Genomic DNA, 21,357 nt, shown 5'->3' on the forward strand with positions numbered 1-21,357 from the left:
TTCTAAAAAAATAAAAAGATTGACATATTTTTTGGGGCAGTTTATTTTTTGGTGACATATTTTCGAAGCTTCAAAATTAGCACGGGCAATTAGGAAATTAAGCTAAATTTGGGTTGTCCCCTTTCAATTCATTCTTCATAAAACTCTATCTTTGCTCCTACAATATCCCCGCTCTAAGCCTAAACCGTAACCAACCTTAAAATAGTCTATCTTTATCAATCCCAAACCCAAACTAGGGCAGTCACTTTGTTTGTAATTCATATATTCCCATCATTCATTCTGAATTGGGGCATTTATTTATATCAAAGATCGTGACCACATTAGGGGCAACTTGTGAAGACCTCATAATTTTTCAATCTCTTCAATTAGGAAAAGTCAAACACGCTTTTACACCCTAAGACCATCCTAGGCTATCACACCAGGGGCATTTTTTTTGAAGTCCCCATCATTTTCTTCATATCATCAATAACTGGGGAAAGCCTAAACACATTTTATGCCCCGAGACCAATTCAAATTGGGGCAACTCCCTAGTTAATCTTCATCACCTCTTCCAAACCTTTTCAAGTCCTTGGCAATTTCATGCATGTCATTCAAATATTGTTTTAAAAGAAATGATTAAAAAAAATGATTTGTTAGTAAACTAATTAGACTAAAGAAATCATTTTGAAAAGTAAAAAAAAAATAATGATTCCATGAATTCGAAATAACAATGAAATGGGAATCAATTCAAATTTGTTTTCAAAAAAATGCAAAAGAAAAATTCATACATCATACCAAGTCATGCATACATGAGTCATCCATCTTTTTGAATAAAATATTTTCCACCTTTTTAATCAAAATCCTCTTCACTCATATGAATAGTTATCGAATCCTTTCATTTTAGAAGGAAGACAATTAAAAAAAAAATACCCAAATTTGTTTCTATGATGTTTCTCAAATTTATGGTCCTCTTCATTCATATGAATGACCAATATACCCTTAGCTTAGTTTCCACATTGGCCCCTAAGCCTAGTTTCTACACTAGTCTCCAAGCTCAGTTTCCACACTGGCCCCCAAGCCTAGTTTTCACACTAGCCCCCAATCTCAGTTTCCACACTGGCCCCCAATCCAGTTTCCACACTAGCCCCCAAGCCTAGTTTCCACACTAGCCCCTAAACCCAGTTTTTTCTAGCCTCTAAGCCTAGTTTTTCTTACTCTCAAATTAAAATAAAGGAAAAATAATAAATGAAAAAAAAAGTCCACTCATGGATCCACGCATCCATGTAAGCATATGATATAGTTTCAAAAAGAAAATCATAACATGTCATGCATCATCACATCATGTTATCAATCATACTCCACAAAATCATTGAAAATCATTTCCAAAAAAAATAAAGAAATTTGAAAAAAAAAGAAGTCAACAATGACATTTTTTTGTGTAAGTCTCACAAATATTAAGCATTCACGCGGTGTTTGTCGACACTTCAAGAGAAAAATTCAGGTTCTCCTTTTATACATCAAGACCCTTTGCGAGGAAATGGTCATTGATTCCCTTATGTTTATATCATGACCCTCTGTAAGAAAATGGTCATTGATTTCCTTATGTTCACATCAAGACCCCCTATGAAGCAATGGTCATTGATTTCCTTAAGTTTACATCAAGACTCTCTACGAGGCAATGGTCATTGATTTCCTTATGTTTACATCAAGACCCTCTACGAGGCAATGGTTATTGATTTCCTTATGTTCACATCAAGACCCTCTACGAAGCAATGGTCATTGATTTCTTAATGTTCACATCAAGGCTCTCTACGAGGCAATGGTCCTTGATTTCCTTATGCTTGCATCATGATCCTCTATGAGACAATGGTCATTGATTTCCTCATGTTCACATCAAGACCCTCTTCAAAGTAATGGTCATGGTTTTTCTTTACATTGAGGCCCTCTACGAGACAATGGTCATCAATTTCTTTACATCAAGGCCCTCTGCAAGACAATGGTCATTGATTTCTTTGTCAGATCGGGACCCTCTACATGGTAATGTTCACCTAATGTTTCGAATATAGACCTTCTCCTTGGAATTGGTCAAATTTCTTTTTCAAAAAGTCAAAGTTACAAAAAGAATATATTTTTCAAATTAGGACCCTCTACATGGTAATGGTCATCGAATCCTTTAGATATAGACCCTTTCCTTAGGATTCGTCTAATCTCTTTTTCAAATAGTCAAATTTACAAAAAGAATGTGGATTTTGAAATCGGACCCTCTACATGGTAATGGTCACTAAATCTTTTGGATAAAGACTATCTCCTCGGGATTGGTCTAATCTTTTCTCAAAAGTCAAAAAAAGAAAAATTTTGGATCGAAACCCTCTACATGATAATGGTCACCGAATCTTTTGAATAGACCTTCTCCATGGGATGGGTCTAATTTGGTTTCTTCAAAAAGTAAAAAAAATGGTGTGTCGGATGGAGACCCTCTACTTGGTAATGACCACCTAGTTCTTTTCTTTCAAATATAGACAATTTCCTCTAGAATGGTCAAGTTTGTATTCAAATTTGTCTTCTTTTGAAAGTCGAACGAAATTAGTGTCTCTATCTTTACTTATCTTTTACTACCATAATATGAAAAAAATAAAATGTTTATATTATCTAATAAAATCTAAGTAAAGAAGGACAGCTGTCAACATCCAATTTCATCCGGGTGAAAAAATTTATTTCAAAAAAAAATAAAAAAATTGTGAAACAACATTTTCTTCAAAGATTTTCAAACTTTAATTTTTGAAAAAAAAAGAGAGATGGAAAAAAGAAAAAAAGGAAAAAAGAAGGAAGAACCCAATTTGTTATTATTATCACACTCCTTTTCATGAGCCCAATAACTCAACATTATTTTCTACCCTTTGCTCTTGATAGAGAAAGTAGTGATATTGTTCTAATAATTAAAAGAAATATTTTCTTCAAATGGTTATAATCAATATTACTAATTGGGATTGATTTTGTGCTATGATTTGTTAATGGTTATAGAATCAATATTACCGATCTTATTTGATATTGTGCTCTAATTTGCTATGATTCTTATAATGTGCTACTATCATGACCAATTTCTTTCTTATATTGTTCAGTACAATTAAGGCTAGGATTGTATTGATATTGCAATTTGTGATTATAAATAAACAGTTTGTTCCATGAAAAGAGAAGAAAAAAATATATTATCTACACTTACACACCTCCTTTTTTATCTCTCTTTCAACATATTGAAAGAGGTAGGAAATCAAAAGAAAATATTTGCTACACTTCCTCTTTCTCTTCCATTACCACCCACATAAATACACCTCCTTTTTACCTTTGTTGGGAAAACGAGAGGGTGAAATTGATATAGAAGAGAACATATATCGAAAACTTTTAAAGGTAGGTCATTGCCAATTTCTAATTATTTTTATTTATTATTTTCATTTTTCATTATATATTTTTTAATCATAAAAAAATATTTCTCTTCATTTCTTTTAGTGTCCGTCTGATTGCTCGTGCCGGGTGACACGAATTTTTAAATTTATTTTTCTAGAAAATATATCAAAAGAAATATAAAGAAATAAAGATAAAAGAAATTGTTTTCTTTGTTTAATCTTAGTGTCTGTTTGGCCGCTCGCGTCGTGTAACACTCAATTTCAAATAATTAAAAATATCAAAAAACATAAAAATGTTTTCAAAATTATTAAAAAATAAAAAATATCAAATCAACAATTTCTAAAAGATTCTAAAGAACTACGTGACCCTAATTCCCCATTCACATAGAGATACGTAGGAGCGATGATTAATCCTCGTCGGGCCCAAATAACAAAAAAAAAATTATTTTTGTTTCCCTTGTACATCCTTTTATTGTTACTTTTGGGAAAAATTAAATATTTTGAAAACCACATCTTTTTGCATATTTAATTAAAGGTACCGTCTTATGACGGACGCTGTGGGTGCTAATATCTTCTCCATGCGTAACCGACTTCCGGACCCAAAATCTATGTTTTTAGTAGACTTTGTCTTATCTTTTTAGTTTTTCTGTAATTTTCTAGAATAAACTATGGTGACGACTCCAAACCTCTTTTCTTTATATTTTAATTTTTAGTTCGCCGTTCTGTCGCGATTTTGTGTTTTAACGTGAATTTGGCACCAAAGGATGATGAAAGAGTGGGAGGTGTTTCCAAATATGCCACAACAACAGGGTTGAAGTTTATTAGTAGCAATGGCAAAGAAATCTTTGAATGGGAATGCAGAGAAATTAGAGTTAGAGGCTCTAATAATGAAAATGAAAGACGGGGAACAACTTCTCTCTACAACCAAAGAGATGAGAACTTCACCATAAGTGATAACCTTGTGAACCTCATGATTGAACCAAGACTTGCATCAAGAACCACATTTTCAATACTCCAAGTGGAAAAACAAATATTCTATAGGGCATGTAATACAATTTTATCATGGTTAGAAATTGCTTTTCATGCACAATTTTTTACTACAAATACGGTCTTCTATTGATGGTTGTACAACTTTAACACACAACACACTATATGGGATATCTTTCATGTTTTCACTACATGGGTATATTAATTGATTAATTTACAACAACTTCAGTCATTTTTCTTTCAAATATTTAAGTTTTTGAGTTTGTAATCCTACTATAGGACTGCACTTTGATGATGATGTGTCTTGAATTAACAATCATTCTGTGCAAGCCATTATAGTTCATTTTCTCTGTATGTTGCTATTATAAGTTGGTATTTTCAAATAATTTATTATTCTGAGCTGAAAGCATAGTATGCTAATGTAATTGGTGTCAGAAGTGATTAAGTTATCGAGGTTTGTTTTCAAAGATATTTCAAGTTCCACATGGGTGAAAGAGTAGTGAGTAGTGTGGAAGTTGTGCTACAAAACAAAAGTGTGTATGGATACGTAACATACTTGCTTGGACAAGATCAATGGGTAATCAAGAAGGTCCATGATTAGGACAGTGGGGTCCTACATTCCGATCTTAAGTTGTTTGTCTATATAGTTCTTGTTCAAGTGTAACTCTTATGGTATTGTTATATTGTATAATTTAAGTTTGATTGCAGCCCATAATTGCACAATCATGTTTTCTTTGTGTAAGTTTAAGGTTTTATATGTTGTTTCCATTCTACTTTTTATGATGTTTATTTTTTATTGTTCTATGCTCTTGTATTTGGAATTCTCATGTTTCTTTTGGTGTGACTTCACATTGAGTGTTTTTATAGTTTTTATTTAGTTTCTATAATTTATTTGGTAAAATTTGTTCAATTATTAAAATCCAAAACTTATTAAACCTTACAATAATGTTGGATGTGAGGATTGCAAAAAATTTCTACAAGGGAAAGAAATTGATGTGAGACAGTATTTTAGGAAGAAAATACAAATGTATTGAATGTCTTGGAAGGGAAAAGTTGAAGCTCGTCTACTTTGTTACATACATTAAAAGTAATACACGTTAAAGTGGTCCAATACTGTACCAAAAAATCATTTTACTTTAGACTGAAAAAAAAAAGAAAAAGAAATTTTACTTTTGAATTGATTTTATAATAGAGTTTAATACTCACCATAATGTACAATTCCACAGGTACAACCACAAGTAATATAATATCCTTTCCACACAATATATTCTTCAACATATGGTATTGTTTTTGCTTACAAGTACGTAATGATCCTATCTAATTCTGAGTTTAGAACCAGAATGTATATCTTTGACCAGTACAAGAAAAATAAAATAGAATTTATCGGACGACATACTCACAATTTTCAGTTTCAAGGCAATACCAATGGTTCTTTTGGTACAATGACAGCAAAGAGGAGATTGATCAGTTAAATGCTACAGCATGTTGAAAATTCTGAAAAAGAAGATGAATATTTTTTTTTTTACCTTTTTAGTTGACAAGATATTTGTTATGTATTTTAATTTAAGAAACTAAATACCTTAATGAATATTAGATATAATTAAATACTTGTGTAAAATTAATTATTATTTAAGAAGGGGTTTCTCAGCGTTAATAACAAGTTAGAGCTGTATAATAAAATTAAAAGGAGTTTATTAAAGTAGATTGAATATTTGTACTGTTGTATAATATTTGTTAAAAACATATCAATATTTAATTATTACATTAGATAATTTAATGTGATCAAATAAATAAAAATAATTTAGATAAAATATTAGTACATTATTAGTTAGAATTAATATATTATCTTGTATTTCTTTATATAATTTAGATATAAAATAACTCTACATTAAACAATCCTAAATTTTATTCACAGAAGGAATATAGAATACTCTGTGCCGGGTCAAAAAGTGAAGAGACATGAAACACTCTTTCAAAGGCATGTTGGACCAATGGATCCCACTTGGAACCCTTTTATGATACTTCTCAGAAATTTGCATCCCATGGTCACTTTATTTACATTCATTTTTCTAGTTCTTCTTTAATGCTTGTAAAAGAGTGTGCTCAAGTAAAAAATCTGTGTTTCAATCTCTCCCATAAGAACTGTGATCTGTTTTCAATTTTACCTCTGAATAGAACAAAGTGAAATATAAAAACATTTGTTATCTCTTCAATTGTACTATTATACTAATTGCAGGTGCGAGATGGTTGAGCAGAAAATTATGAGTGTTGTTCCTTCTTCCTCTGAGTCTAGTACAAAAGAATGTGATGTTTTTATAAGCTATCAAGGTAAAGACACACGCAGGAACTTCAGCAGCCATCTTTATGAGGCTTTGATGCAAAAGCAAGTGGAAACCTGTGAAGATGAAGATATTGAAAAGTGTGATGAAATCTCAGCAGCACTCATGAAAGCCATCGAATTCTCGTGCATCTATTGTTGTGTTTTCAAAGAATTATGGTTCCTCAAAGTGGTGCTTGAGTGAACTCATAAAGATTATGGATTGCAAGAAATTAGTTACTAATAATTTTTAATTTATAAATAAGTTTAAATTAATTATTACGATGAGCATTGAATTCTTAAATAAAATCAATTCAAAAGTAAAATTTCTTTTTTCTTTTTTGGAATCGAAAGTAAAATGATTTTTTGTACAATATTGGAGCATTTTAATGTGTATTACTTCTGATGTGTATAAGAAAGTAACTATTACGAAAAAAAAAATAGTTCTTTTAATGTTTATTACTTTTAATCTTATATATTTTCAAAATTTTCTAGTATCAGTTTGAGTATTTTCTTAACGTAACAAAACAAAACATAAACTACACTAGCCTCAAAGCTGTACCAAAACGAAACATAAACTTCAACTTTTCCCAAGACACTCAAGACAGTTGTATGTTCTACCTAAAATATTTGTCTGGCATCATTTTTCTTCGTTGTAGAAAGATTTTGCACAGTTAAATTAGAAAATACTGTCAAAAGTCATAATTGGCAACTACAGGAACAATAAGCAACTAAGAAGTAACAATAAAAACAAAAAACTAGAACTTAAGACTGTAATACAAGGACAACGTCTAAACATGAATTTCACATTTCACAGACAAAACAAAACTCAAGACTGAAATATAAGGGCTGCGTTCTGTAATAGACCATAGGACCTCATGACTTGACATTTTGTTTAAAACTTGTACGTGCCCTATATAAAGTCTTTGGTTCTCCACCCAATCAAACCAGAAATAAATTGTACCAATTAACATAGAGTAAAAGAAAGACTCTTCACAACTCTTGCTTACCATAGACTAAACACCTTCCTTAAACAAACCCCAATTAATGACATCCTCACTACAGACTACATTGGTCTAACTAGTAAACATGTGTATGTTGTCGTAGGGGTGGCAAAGCAGGACGGGTTAGGTGGGCAGACCACAAGCCTATAGTGAGAAGCATTGGATGGGTTTAGATTTTGAGCTTGCAAACACGCCAAAGCTGCGCTCATAAATAACCCTACTGATCACCCTTGTCAAACACCTTTGGGCCAATCATCGTGACCGATCACCTTGGCCGAACACACTTGGGGCATCACCTTGGTTGATCACCCTAGTTGAACATCCTTGGGCTGATCACCTTGACCGAACACCATGACCAATCACTCTGGCCGAACACCCTTGGGCCAATCATGAGTTTTAAAGAAAATGTCAAATCCAGAAGTTACGAAGATATTAAAGTATTATATTTATGTGTTTTCATTATTTAGCTTTGAGCTTTGAAATACTTCTTATTCTTCAAAATTAGTCTAGTTTAACGTGGAAAAAGTGTTTTGTTTATCTCATGTAGCTCATGGAAATCTAATTTTTTTGAACCAAATCTGAATTAGTTATTCTGAATTTAATTAAAAATTTAACCTTCGGATACAGGAAAAAGAAGAAAGACATTGCACTTTGTTTGTTGTCTATGTTGGTTTCATATTCTCATTTCACATAGTGTTGTGTTAAGTAATTAATTGTTTTACAACAAAGTGAGGGATTTCTCTTTCAAATATTGAAGTTTTTAAGTGTGTAATCCCACGATAAGATTTCACTTTGCACCTGATGTATCCTAAATGAATAATCATTCTGTTACCAAGTGCAAGGTTAATTTTTTCTATATTTATTATTCCGATTAGAAAGCAACTTATGTTAATGTATTTGGTGGCAGAGGTTAAGTTATCAGAGACGTCTGTTTTCAAAGATATATAAGCCCCACATCTTTAAAAGAGTAGTTAGAAATGTGGAAGTTGTGGTACAAAATAAAAGTGTGACAGTTATAAAACATACTTACCTGAACAGGATCACTAGATGATCAAGAAGGCTTATGGTTTAGGACAGTGACTTTCATTGCACTTGAGGAGGTGCTGTTCTGAGGTCTGCCCAAGTGGCAGAGCCTACGTCATAATTTGTGGCAGAGGAAGCTGCGTTTGCGCGGCCCTTGCATTTCAGTCCTAAGTTTTGCTTTTGTCAGTCATTTGGGCTTTGTAGCCTACGCGTTTTTCCATTTATTTGAGATTATTTAGGTTTAGCAGAAGTTTCTGTTTAGGTACTTGTGATGTTAATTTATCTGGTTGGCAATTTTATTTTGCTGTATGCTTTTCCAATAGGGATGTTTTTGTAGTTGCCACTTTAAATTCATACCATAATTTGTTGAGATTAATATTGTAAAAGAATCGATTTTTACGAAAAAACATATCCAACGGGATAAAAAAAAGCATATACCCTAACCTTTTGCATGGTGAAAAGTTCGACAAGCATAGTTACATGAAACTTGGATCACACTATCTAGGAAAACGTGTGAATTTCTGAAGACAAAAAACAGGAACACTACAATGGTTGTATAACTATTCTGTTTTGTGAAGTAAAGAATCATTGTCTTCCTTTGTTTCCCTTTTAATATGGTAGGACCGATCCTGAATTGCTTAGGGACATAACATTTGTGTTTGAACATGAATGCACTTTTGGCACCGAAAGGATGATAAAAGAGGGTGGGTGTGTTTCCACTATATTATGCCACAACACAACAACAACATGGTTGAAGGTGATTAATAGTAGTAGCAAAGAAATTGTTGAATGGGAATGTAAAGAAATCAGAGGCTCTGAAAGAGAGAGGGAACAACTTCTTTCTGCAACCAAAGAGATGAGAACTTCACCATAAGTGATAATGTTGTCGTGAACCTCGTGATTAAACCAAGATTTGCATCAAGAAGAACATTTTTTATGCTCCAATTGTAGAAACAAATAGTGTAGTGCATGTAATACAATTTTATTGATGGTTAGGAACTGCTTTTCATGCACATTGTTTTAGTGCAACTACTGTCTTTTTTTTACGGTTGTACAACTCTACATAAAGCATAGTTATTGTTGGCTTTCTTGTACGAAGCAAACGGAAGAGATAAAGATAATGAAAAACAAGTATTTTATAATTTTAGTTCATTTGTTCATGATTCTAAGATTATCATAAATTGAATAATAAGGAAATAAATCAATATTAATTGATTTCATTTGTTAATGTTACCTTGTATTATCAATGCAAAACATTTTACCGACTAAGAAGGCGTTTCACAGCGTTAATAACAAGTTTGAGCTCTATAATAAAATTAAGAGGAGTTTATTAGAGTAGAATGAATGAATTAAGAAAAATGTTTACTGTTGTATAATTTTTGTTAAAAAAGTTAATATTTAATTATTACATTAGATATTTAATGTGATTAAATAAATAAATAAATAATTTAGATAAAATATTACTATATTATTTGTTAGAATAAATGTATCATCTTGTATTTTTTATATATAATTTAGATATAAATAGCTCTTCGTATAAACAGTCCTAAATTTTATTCACAGCAGGAATATTGCATACTCAAGCTTGTGCTGGTCAAAAGTGAAGAGACATGAAACACTTTCTCAAAGCAATGTTGAACCAATGGACCCCACTTGGAACCCTTTTACGATACTTCTTAGAAATTTGCATCACATGGACATTTTATTTACATTCATTTTTCTAGTTGTTTAATTATTGTAAAAGAGTCTAGTTATTCTCTCTTGCATCTCAGAATTTCTTGTGCTCAGGTAAAGAATCTTTGTTTCATTCTCTCCCATAAGAACTGTGATCTATTTTCAATTTTACCTCTGAATAGAAATAATGGATATGGTTAATTTGGTATCTTCTGGTTTTCTCTTCTATCTATGCTCATGTTGAGGAGAAGTGTCAAGAACAAAGGGAAATATAAAAGCATTTTCTATCTCTTCAATTGTAGTGTTATACTCATTGTAGGTGCAAGATGGTTGAGCAGAGAATTATGAGTGTTGTTTCTTCTTCCTCTAACTCTTGTACAAAAAAATATGATGTTTTTATAAGCTATCGAGGTAAAGACAAACGCAGGAACTTCAGCACCCATCTTTATGAGGCTTTGGTGCAAAAGAAAGTGGAAACCTATGTAGATGAAGATATTGAAAAGGGTGATGAAATCTCAGCAGCACTGATGAAAGCCATTGAAGATTCTCGTGTATCTATTGTTGTGTTTTCAGAGAATTTTGCTTCCTCAAAGTGGTGCTTGAATGAACTCATAAAGATTATGGATTGCAAGAAAGAGTTGGGACAGATTGTAATACCAGTGTTCTACAACACAGATCCATCCCACGTCAGGAACCAAACTGGGAGGTTTATGGAGAGCTTTGTAAAACATGAAGGAGAACCTAACTGCATAAAATGGAAAACTGCTCTCACTCAAGCATCCAACTTAGCTGGATGGAGCTCTCAAAATTATAGGTAACAAAATGAATTGAGAGTGTGCAAATTAGTCGGACATTATTTTGTGTTGGATTATGTTTACCTAATTCCTTTCTAGATTAAGCATACTGTTGTGGTGCAACACCTTTCATGATAGTTGTGTAGTTATGTTTTCATGATGTAATTCTTTGTTTTCCTTTTTCATATGCTAGGACTGACTCTGAATTACTTAAGGACATTGTTGAAGATGTTTTGGAAAAATTGCCTCCTAGATGCAAAAACCAATGTAAAGGATGGGTAAGAATCGAGGAACACCATAAACAGATTGATGAAATCTCGTGTTCATTCATTTGTAGTGAGGCTGGTGAATTTTTTGTCTCCCTTCAGGTGGAAAACCTTACACGGAAACCCCAGCTTTAAGCAATTGCAATTGAAGAAAGTGCCAAATGCAAAGCAGTAGAGAAAGTGATCAAGTCATTTACTTCTCAGGTAGAAACTATATTCCTACAAGAGCTACAATCTCTCACGTACACAGATAGAGGATTGGTAACATCTATTTTTGTTTTTTCATTTAAAATAACCTAACTATATCTAGAGAAAACCCTTATTCAAGTACATTTTATCCCTAGTGATGCTTTCTTTAGTTATTTCTTGAGTATATAGTGTGGATGTATGAGAACTGGTCTGGCTAATCTTACATGTCTTTGTTTCTTGCACTGAATAGTTGAAGGATATGGACATGAGGTTACATGTTCTTGGTTCCGATGAGACTGAATGGATTGAGCAAGATGAACCTGGTGTACATATTTATCTGACCTCCCTAGTAGGTCTAATCTATCTTAAAAGACTATGCTTCAGGTATAGAATGCTCTATTATATTTTTACATTTTTTTTTAGCAGGGGAATGCTAGGAATGCACTTTCCAATGCCTCTTTTCCATCAGATTCTCTATTTTAGTTGGAATTAATGGGGTCTCACCATTGTAGAAATAGAACTACTAGTGGAAATAGTTTGTAGTTGTTCAAACTTTGTTCTTGGTAGCACTTTCATAAATATTTCTGCAACTTGATCTTCTGTTGTGCAATACTAGAGTTGAATTTGTTGAGTTGCCTCTTCATCTCGAATGAAGGGATATTTAATGGTTATGTGTTTGTTTTTTGAAAATGGACTGAATTTTTAGCTATTGCTATTGTCATTTGTTGTTGCAATAGATAATAGTCGGTCCATCTTATGGTTCACCCATTTCTTCAAGTATTCTTCGTAACCATATTGCTTGACTCGTGGTTTCAGTAGCTATTACATACTTACTCTGCTTCTGTTGTTGGTTGTGCCACAATTACTTGCTTCTTTGATGCTCGATATTGGCGTAGCCGATCATTCTTGAGTTAGTCATAGTTTTGTATCATATACCAAACTACTTTGTGCCTTACAGATATCTTAAACTTCTATTTCCTACTCCTAATGAATCTGACTTGGCTTTTGCATGAATCTTGACAGAGTTGTAGCATACATAATTTTTGGCCATATGGCTGAGATATAAGAGACTTCCAATTAAACTCATGTAGTGTGATGCATCTGCATCTTGTGCTGCATCATCTTTGTGTAGCTTTTCATTTACTATCAATGGAGTAGTGTCAGGTTTACACAATCATACATCTTGAACTTTTTCAATAGAGCTTCAATATATTTCTTTTGAGAGATAAATATATCTTCTTTTTGTTGCTTCACCTCTATACTGAGGAAATAGTTTATCATGCTAAGGTCGGTCATCTCAAATGTCTTCACCATGTCTTCTTTAAACTCGTTCATCATTTCCTTTTGTTGATGAAGCCTTATGGTCGTTCAACATAAATCTCTTCTTCGAGCACTCCATTTAGAAAGACTGATTTGACATCCAGTTCATGTTCATCCTTTTTGTGTTATAAGAGCTATTAAAACTCTAATTGTATCTAAGCGAGAAATTAAAGAAAATGTCTCATTGTAGTCGATTTTTGGTTGTTATGAGTAGCCTTTAACGATTAATCTTTCCTTGTTCTTTTGTATAGGTCCATCAAGATTGAACATTTTTTTTCATATATCCATTTCACTCCAATAATGTCTTTTCCATGAGGACAATTTACGAACTCCTAAGTGTTATTCTTCTCAATTATTTTAATCTCTTATTCCATATCCTTAACCCATACATCTTGCTTTGATGCTATTTCACAACAGTTAGGTTTAATCATTACTATATTGCAAGTTTCGTATATGTCTACCAAAGATCTTAGAAGTCTTGGAGTGGACTCTAGTGAAGAATCTTGTTGTTGTTGTTGTTATGGAGGTGGAGAAAGTGTACCTAAATATTTAGTCTCTTCTTGAGTTTTTTTTTTCTTAAGATTGTTGTACTCAAACTAAAATGTTGCTTTTAACAATTTTTTCTTCTTCCAATTCCAAGAAGCATTTTCATGAACCTCAACATCTCGACTAACCTTTTGATTGTGTACTATATCCCAAGAACATTCTTCATATAGTCTTAATTGTCTTCAAGCTTGTGGCTTCTTTAATTAGGAACATGTATGTAGCAAATTTTCTCCATCAGTTAGCCAATGCTAAGAGATTTTCTTTAAGCTTGGGTACTAGTATGACATCATTAATGAGTGTCGTTCCTTCCTTAGTCTCCACCATGATAGTGCCTTTGCCTTTTGACTCCACCATCGTGCCATTCCCCAATCGTACTTGAACTCTGATAGAGTTATTAATTTCTTTATAGATGCCTGGATCATTAATCATGTGATTACTGCACCCACTATTCAAGAACCATCTCCCTTTTGATTGTTAGAGTATCGTGCATAAAAAAGATATTGCTATTTATCTTCTTATTTAGAAAAAATTGCTTGTTGATTTTTGTTGCAACAAATTTTCTCCATGTGTCCAAATTTCTTGTAGTGTTGACATTGAGGTGTCGACCATTTTTCCAAGTGACTTGTCTTTTGACAAATGCCACGTGGAGGATATTTTCCTTGACAGGTCATAGATAAGCTTCTAGAATTTTTTTTATTTCTAGAAATTTCTCCTCTAATTTTATTTCCTTCATATTTTTTTTCCGAGACGATAATTTTAGTTTTGATTGAAGGCATTTTCGGCTAAGTCTTCTTCACAAATTTTCATTCTTTGTTCATAAGTTTCAAGATAGCCCATAAGTTGTGTTACTAACAGTGTAGCCAAATCTTCTTTTTGTTCAATTGCGGTTGCGGTTGCATTATATTTCTAGGAAATAGAAATTAAAATTTTCTTAACGATCTTTTTGTCAAGAATATTTTCTCCATAGGCTCTTATCTAACTACCTAGAATAGTAGTCTTTAATGGTCTAATATTCTTTCATTGCTATTAATTAAAACTCTTCTCTTATGAAGTTTAACATTATATATCTCATCACTACCTTGAAACTCCTCTTGTAGTGTATTCGAAGCTTATTTTGCAACATAACTTCAACAAACCCAACTTGGAGATTTGTGTAGTCAAAGATGGTGTGATATTCCACCAGGAAAACATCCCCAAGAATCTTGCATACACATACACACTACAAGCTTGTTTAAAAATATTTCTACAAATATTTAATAAAAATGTCAATTTTAGTAAGAATGTCATCATAAGATTTATACAAAAAGTAAATTGAGTGTCAATTTATGGAGAGACAATATTGCTTCATTTTTACAAAAATTGGAACTAAACTGAAACTAAAAACAAATATAGGAACCAAATTCTAAGATGGTCCCTTTTAATTAAACTTGCAAAATTAATTTAGTTGTTAAAATATTTTTTTCTCCAAAAATCAACAAATTTTTTTTATATTTTTTGTTAAAAAAATATTTATGTGGATCCAACAATGATTGACCTTGCTCCAACGTAATCTCATTAACAATAAGAAATCAGGATTATGTAATTCTTTATTAAAAAAACTATTTGATGGTTGTTGATATTTTTCAAATTTGAAAAGTCTTTTCTATTTTTTGAGATTTCAATATCTTTTTTATAATTGACGCCATTTAGAGTATAACGTAGTGTGAACAACTATGCTTGAAACTTTTACGAAATTCACAATATGAGATGATAATGTAAACAATATATCAATACTAGTGCATTAATTTTATTTCAGTGTAAAAGAATTATTTTATAAAATTATAAAATCTTAAAACCATAAATGTTATATTAAAGTTTTTGAAATTTTATATATAAGCGAAACAACTACATAGTATATGAATTGTGTATTATCGTACTCCTCACAAGTTACACAATAAAGTTTTATAGAGAAAAAAACATAAAAGTACTCTAAATTGGAGGAAATATGCAAAACATAAAAGTATTTTATATGGTCATCACGCAATATAAACTATTTTACATGACCAGAATTACTAGACTGGCACATTTCACAATATATCAGACATGATCAATTCATCAACTTTACAATTTTGACATAAACTATTCTACACTCAATTCTAGATTTATGCATTGAATTGGATACTCATGACGTCTTGCATTGTCATGTAATCATGAATTAAATTGTCACAACCGGCCCAAATTTACCATCTCTCAATCATACAATCGGTCTAAATAACAAAATAATTTACACTTACTTTATTAAGGCAGAAAGCAAAGAGATTATGAATAAATTAGACTAGGTGATAGTAAATGGGATAAGTTTGTCATAGTGGTACAATTTTAATGGGATATTATCCAAATGGGCCAGTTTTGAAAACATTATGTACATGAGTAAGTCGTTGTTGCATGACACGACTTATGACTCCCTAAGGTGAAGTTGTGTTTAGTCAACACAACTCCAGTGTGTCATCATTGTGTTCATGACACGACACTAAGAAATACAACTTTTGAAAAAAAAAGAATAAAGGAACTGTCATCATATTTTATCAAGAAAAGTTATGAAAAAACTAAATAAGAAATGTTCTATGAAACTAGATTTAGTTTTGTTTTAATATGACCCCTTTAATTAAACCTGCAAAATTAATTTAATTTTTAAAATATTTAATTTTCTACAAAATTCAAACAAGCAATATAATTCAATGTGTTTTCATTCAATCGGAAATTAGGATTATGTAGTTATTTATTAAAAAAAAGGTTATTTGTATGTAGATATTTTTAAAATTTGAAGTCCTTTTTATTTTTTAAGATTTTAGTATTTTTTTTTTATAACTCATGCCATTTAGAATATAACGATGTGCGAGTGACTAGATGGATAGTTTTACAAAATGAACAATATGAGATGATAATGTAAACATATATCAATATTATTGCGTTAATTTAATTTTCTGAGAAAAACATTTGTTTTATACATCTTATCATATATAAAATTAGTATTTATTAAAATAATTTTGAAATAACAAGAGAAGACTATCAATACAAAAAACAAATGAAATTTTTTATGGTCAAAATAAAAGTTATCCATCACAGTTACAAAAATAAAAAATAGTTTATGACAAAAATATTCTAACTACGGGTATTGTTGTCAGAAAAGGAAAAAAAATAACAACGGTTAAAAATTGCTACAAAATGTAGTCTAATTTGAATATATTTTATCATATTTTAACGGTTAAAAACCGCCACAAAATATATCATATTTTAAAGGTTAAAAATCGACAAAAAATATATCATATTTTGATAATAAAAAGCCACCACAAAATATGTCATATTTTTACGGTTAAAATCCTACATATGAAATGTCATATTTTTACTGTTAAAAATGGCCACAAAATATATCATATTTTCATAATTAAAAACCGCCAAAAATTATTTGAAATGTTATTTTAAATTTTTAAAATTCTAAAAAATATTTATTAACTATTCGACTGACTCCAGAATTCACTTTTTTCTTTTCTATAACATTATTAGAAAAAAATCAAGTTTTAAATAGTTATCTCCTACATTTGCACCTCTAATATACCATAATTGTAGGATTATATAAATAAATCATAAATAAGCCGATTATGATATAATGACAAATTTAACATGTCTCTCACATCCACCCTTGTGTTTCAAGAAATAACTAAAAAGGTAAGAATTCTTTATGGCACATGTTTATACATGAGTGTAATATATATATATATATATATATATATATATATATATATATATATATATATATATATATATATATATATATATATATATATATATATATAATGCTTGTCTGGCATAGTTTTTTTTTTGTAGAAAGATTATGCACTTCCTCGTATGCAGTATGATTGTAAGGTTTAATGTTTTTGGATTTTAATAATTGAACAAAACTTACCTAATAAAATATAAAAACTATAAAAAATAAAAAATAATAACTCAATGTGAATACTACAATAAATTAACCTTCAACCTTTAATATGAATAGTTAAATCGGATAGTACTATCAAATGAAATAATTGGCGACTACAGGAACATAAGAATCCCACTTAGAAGAGCATATAAGCAACCAAAAATGAGATAAAAAACAACATACATAGAGTGAACCAACACAAACAGATATTTATGCTAAAATAGAGAAGAACTTAAAGACCGTGGGAAAACGTGAACTACACAAACAACACAACACTTAAGATCATAGATAAACTGCAATAAACCTAAATTTCACAAACAAAACAAAACTTATGACTGGAATGTAGGGGTCGCGCGAACGCAGACCCCCTCTACCACAAATTATGACATAGGCTCTGCCATTTGAGCAAACCTTAGAGCAGCACCCTTCCCAAGTGCAATGGAAGTTACTGTCCTAGACCATGGGCCTTCTTGATCACCCATTGATCTCGTCCAGGTAAGTATGTTGTATAACCATTCACACTTTTCTTTTGTACCACAAGTTCCACACTTCTCACTACTCTTTCAATGATGTAGGACTCCAAATATCTTTGAAAACAAACCTCTCATTAACTTAATCACCTCTGCCACCAAATACATTAACATACCTTACTTCCTGCTCAGGATAATAAACTATTTGAAAACACCAACTTGTAACAACAAAATATAGAGAAAATTGACCTTGCACTTGTACCATAGAATGATTAAATGATTCTTCATTTATGATACATCAGCTGCAAAGTTCAATCTTATCGTGGGATTACAAACTTAAATATTTCAAAGAGAAATGACTGAATTTGTTGTAAAATAATTAATTACTTAACATGGCACTCTATGAAATGAGAATTTGAAACCAACATAGACAACAAACAAAGTGCATGTCTTTCTTCTTTTCCTGCTTTTGAAGGTTATTTTTTTAATTAAATTCATAATAACGATTTTAGATTTGATTAAAAAAAGATTTTCATGATCTACATGAGAAAAAGAAAACACATTTTCCACGTTAAATGCAATCATTGTGTATAAACTAGACTAATTTTGAAGAATAAGAAATATTTCAGAGCTAAAAGCTAAATAATGAAAACACATAAATATACAAATTTTAAATCTTTATAACCTGTGGATTTCAACTCATGATTTGACATTTTGTTGCAAAACTTATAAGTGTCCTATATAAAATTTTCGGTATTCCACCAATCAAACCAGAAACAACATGTACCGAGTATAGCATATAGACACAAGATCAAAAGGCTAAATAAACAATAAGAGAAGAATATATCAATTGTAGATAATATAATGTGATAAAAAAAAAGTGATATCATGAGTTAGATATGTAAAAATAATGAATATATCCCAAAAATATATTAATGTTCATTTTGCTCTTCTACGTACCATTAAACAAATTCATAGGACTACTTCGGTAACTAACTTCAAAAAGTTAAGTGTACCTTTATTCAACCTGAACCTAAATTTTAATGATGTTATCTATATTGATTACTTGCATAAAATAAACTCGAAACTGAGAGGTCAACAAAAATTTATATATAAAATCAGTAATAAATGAATAAAAATCTATGTTATTAAAAGATAATCACTTAGTACTATATTAATTATACATTTATTCCAATTTATACTTCCATTTCACTCTAATAGATTAGAAGATAAAACATTTATTTGAAATTCACACACTATATTTTATTTTATGTATTCATTGTGGCCAAAGTTCTTTTGAAATAGATAATACATAATATTTAGACATTATAATGTCAATTAAAGTGCATAGTAATCTCACTTGCTTTTGCTTTTGTAGAAAATGTTGAGCTACAATGAAGGAGTTGCGCAAATGCAAACTCCACTTCCACAAATTATGATGTAGGTTCTACCATTTTAGAAGACCTTAAGGGAATATACCTTAAGAGTGCAATGAAAGTCACTACCTTAGTCCAAGTAAGTATGTTGGACCTATGTACACACTTCTGTTTTTATATCTCTTGATTTTCATTACTTTATATACCTTAAACAATGTGGGACTTTACACACTTGTATACTTTCCACTTGTACCAACTTGACCATTTTTTTATACATATGTTACTTTGCACGAGTATAAAGCTCCTTCGATTTTTATAAATAATTACAATTACAACCAAAATACATCAAGAAATTGTTATTGCCAAAAAAATAATGAATGTTGAGTTGATGAGAAATAATAAGTGAATACTACATTATTCATAAGATGTAGGAGGAAACAAGGTATTTTGATGCCTGCATGGTTTCACATATTTTTAAAAATCATAACTTTTTGAGAGGTTAAAACCAAGGTACTAGTAGTGACTAGTTTCATAGTCGTAAAGTTCTTTTGACAAGAATTGTGGTATCTTCAAAACTTTTACTCGCTTCCTACTTGTAGAAAAATGGATCTAGATACTCTAAAATGATTCGTTCAACTTAGAGAGAAAAATCAATAATGTTAATAGTTGATACTGCATTCATATTCATATACATAAATTTCTCATTAGTGATTGAAATGGCTTATACCATTTTACTCACTTTAGATGAATTAGATCCTAGTAAAATATTTTGATACACTGAAACTAATGTAGTAATAAGTGGAATTCATTCTCATTCTAGTCCCATGGGTTGTCTCCAATGTGTTGTATACATTATTATTTTTGTTGGATTTGTCAAATGCATGCATTATCCTTATTCATGAAAAACTCTGCCAAGGATAAATATTCTTAACAAGGGGAAGGGAAAAAAACACATTTTCTTTTTCTTTTCTAAGCACTTATTTCACATCAATTTATTTTAGAATGATGTTAGTTTTGTGCAATTTGAAAATGATGTCAGAAAAAATGGAATTGTTTGGAAGATCGTTTCCTACTCATGGAACTTCAGTTAGGTGTAAAAACTAATTAATAGTATATAACGAAGGTGTTGTTTGTTGCCCCATAGAAGGCTAAAAAGATTATGGACTAATGGATTTTTTATTTCTTTAATGATGATAAATTGCCACCCTTGAATGTCAAATATAATTCCTAGTCCTTATGATAATCATGTTACTTACCCTTTTATTTAAAAGTAATGCATCCATTAATGAAGCTATTATACTTTTTCCAATACAAAACTAAGAGACAAGATAAATTAAGGTAGTTGTGGGATTTGAACTCACGCCCTTTCAGACTAGAGCCTAAATCTAGCGCCTTAGACCACTCGGCCAAACTGTCCTTTGATATTGAAAATTGGGCTTGTAAATTTTATATTTTATTTACTTTTAAACATAACAAAATAATTTGCACTTACTTTATTAAGGAAGAAAATAAAGAGACTATGAATAAATTAGATTACATGATTTAGCTTTGTTCTAAGATGGGCCCTTTTAGTTGTTAAAATATTTTTTTCTCCAAAAATCAAACAATTTTTTTTTTATATTTTTTATTAAAAAAATATTTATGTGGATCTGACAAGGATTGAATTTGCTCCAACTTAGTCTTGTTCACAATAAGAAATAGGAGTTATGTAGTTCTTTATTAAAAAACAACTATTTTATGGTTATTGATATTTTTAAAATTTGAAGTCTTTTCTATTTTTTGAAATTTTAATATTTTTTTATAATTCGCGTTGTAATACCCCTTTCGAGTTGTCACGTGTAGAGATGGCAAATAAACCCGTCCCCGTGGGTATTGTCTGAACCAGTCCCCGTTTTGACGGGAAATCCTTGCATTGACTGGGTATAGGTATGGGTATGGGTATGGGGAATCCCCGACTTTTTAATTGGGTATGGGGATGGGTATGGGGATGTATATATCCTCGCCATAATACCCGTCCCCGCCATATCTCCGTCTCCGTTTAAATTATTAAAAT

General features: G+C 30.9%; 1 protein-coding gene, 2 non-coding genes and 1 pseudogene across 3 annotated transcripts; 2 read left to right on the top strand and 2 right to left on the bottom strand.

Annotated features, from left to right (window-relative positions):
- Nucleotides 1-8,710: 8,710 nt before the first annotated feature.
- LOC114189366 lies at nt 8,711-8,869 on the top strand. The gene has a single exon (XR_003605669.1). It is a non-coding gene; the product is annotated as a U1 spliceosomal RNA (small nuclear RNA).
- A 1,585-nt stretch (nt 8,870-10,454) lies between these two features.
- LOC114189019 (disease resistance protein RLM3-like) lies at nt 10,455-12,323 on the top strand. The gene is made up of 4 exons (XM_028077717.1): nt 10,455-10,499; nt 10,705-11,199; nt 11,373-11,457; nt 11,548-12,323. Exons 2-4 carry the CDS (start codon nt 10,712-10,714, stop codon nt 11,578-11,580), a joined length of 606 nt encoding a protein of 201 aa, XP_027933518.1. The 5' UTR covers nt 10,455-10,499; nt 10,705-10,711; the 3' UTR covers nt 11,581-12,323.
- Nucleotides 12,324-17,800: 5,477 nt separating this feature from the next.
- Nucleotides 17,801-17,961, bottom strand: LOC114189343. The gene has a single exon (XR_003605646.1). It is a non-coding gene; the product is annotated as a U1 spliceosomal RNA (small nuclear RNA).
- Nucleotides 17,962-19,324: 1,363 nt separating this feature from the next.
- Nucleotides 19,325-19,451, bottom strand: LOC114189280 (annotated as a pseudogene).
- Nucleotides 19,452-21,357: the final 1,906 nt, after the last annotated feature.

Source organism: Vigna unguiculata, chromosome 6 (genome assembly GCF_004118075.2).
Source record: "Vigna unguiculata cultivar IT97K-499-35 chromosome 6, ASM411807v1, whole genome shotgun sequence".
In the NCBI taxonomy this organism is placed as follows: Eukaryota; Viridiplantae; Streptophyta; class Magnoliopsida; order Fabales; family Fabaceae; genus Vigna; species Vigna unguiculata.

Coding starts and splice junctions, on each gene's coding strand:
- LOC114189019 (XM_028077717.1), top strand. CDS start 10,712: ATGGTTGAGCAGAGAATTATGAGTGTTGTTTCTTCTTCCTCTAACTCT. Junction 11,200..11,372: donor TGGAGCTCTCAAAATTATAG/GTAACAAAATGA, acceptor TTCATATGCTAG/GACTGACTCTGAATTACTTA. Junction 11,458..11,547: donor AAAACCAATGTAAAGGATGG/GTAAGAATCGAG, acceptor GTCTCCCTTCAG/GTGGAAAACCTTACACGGAA.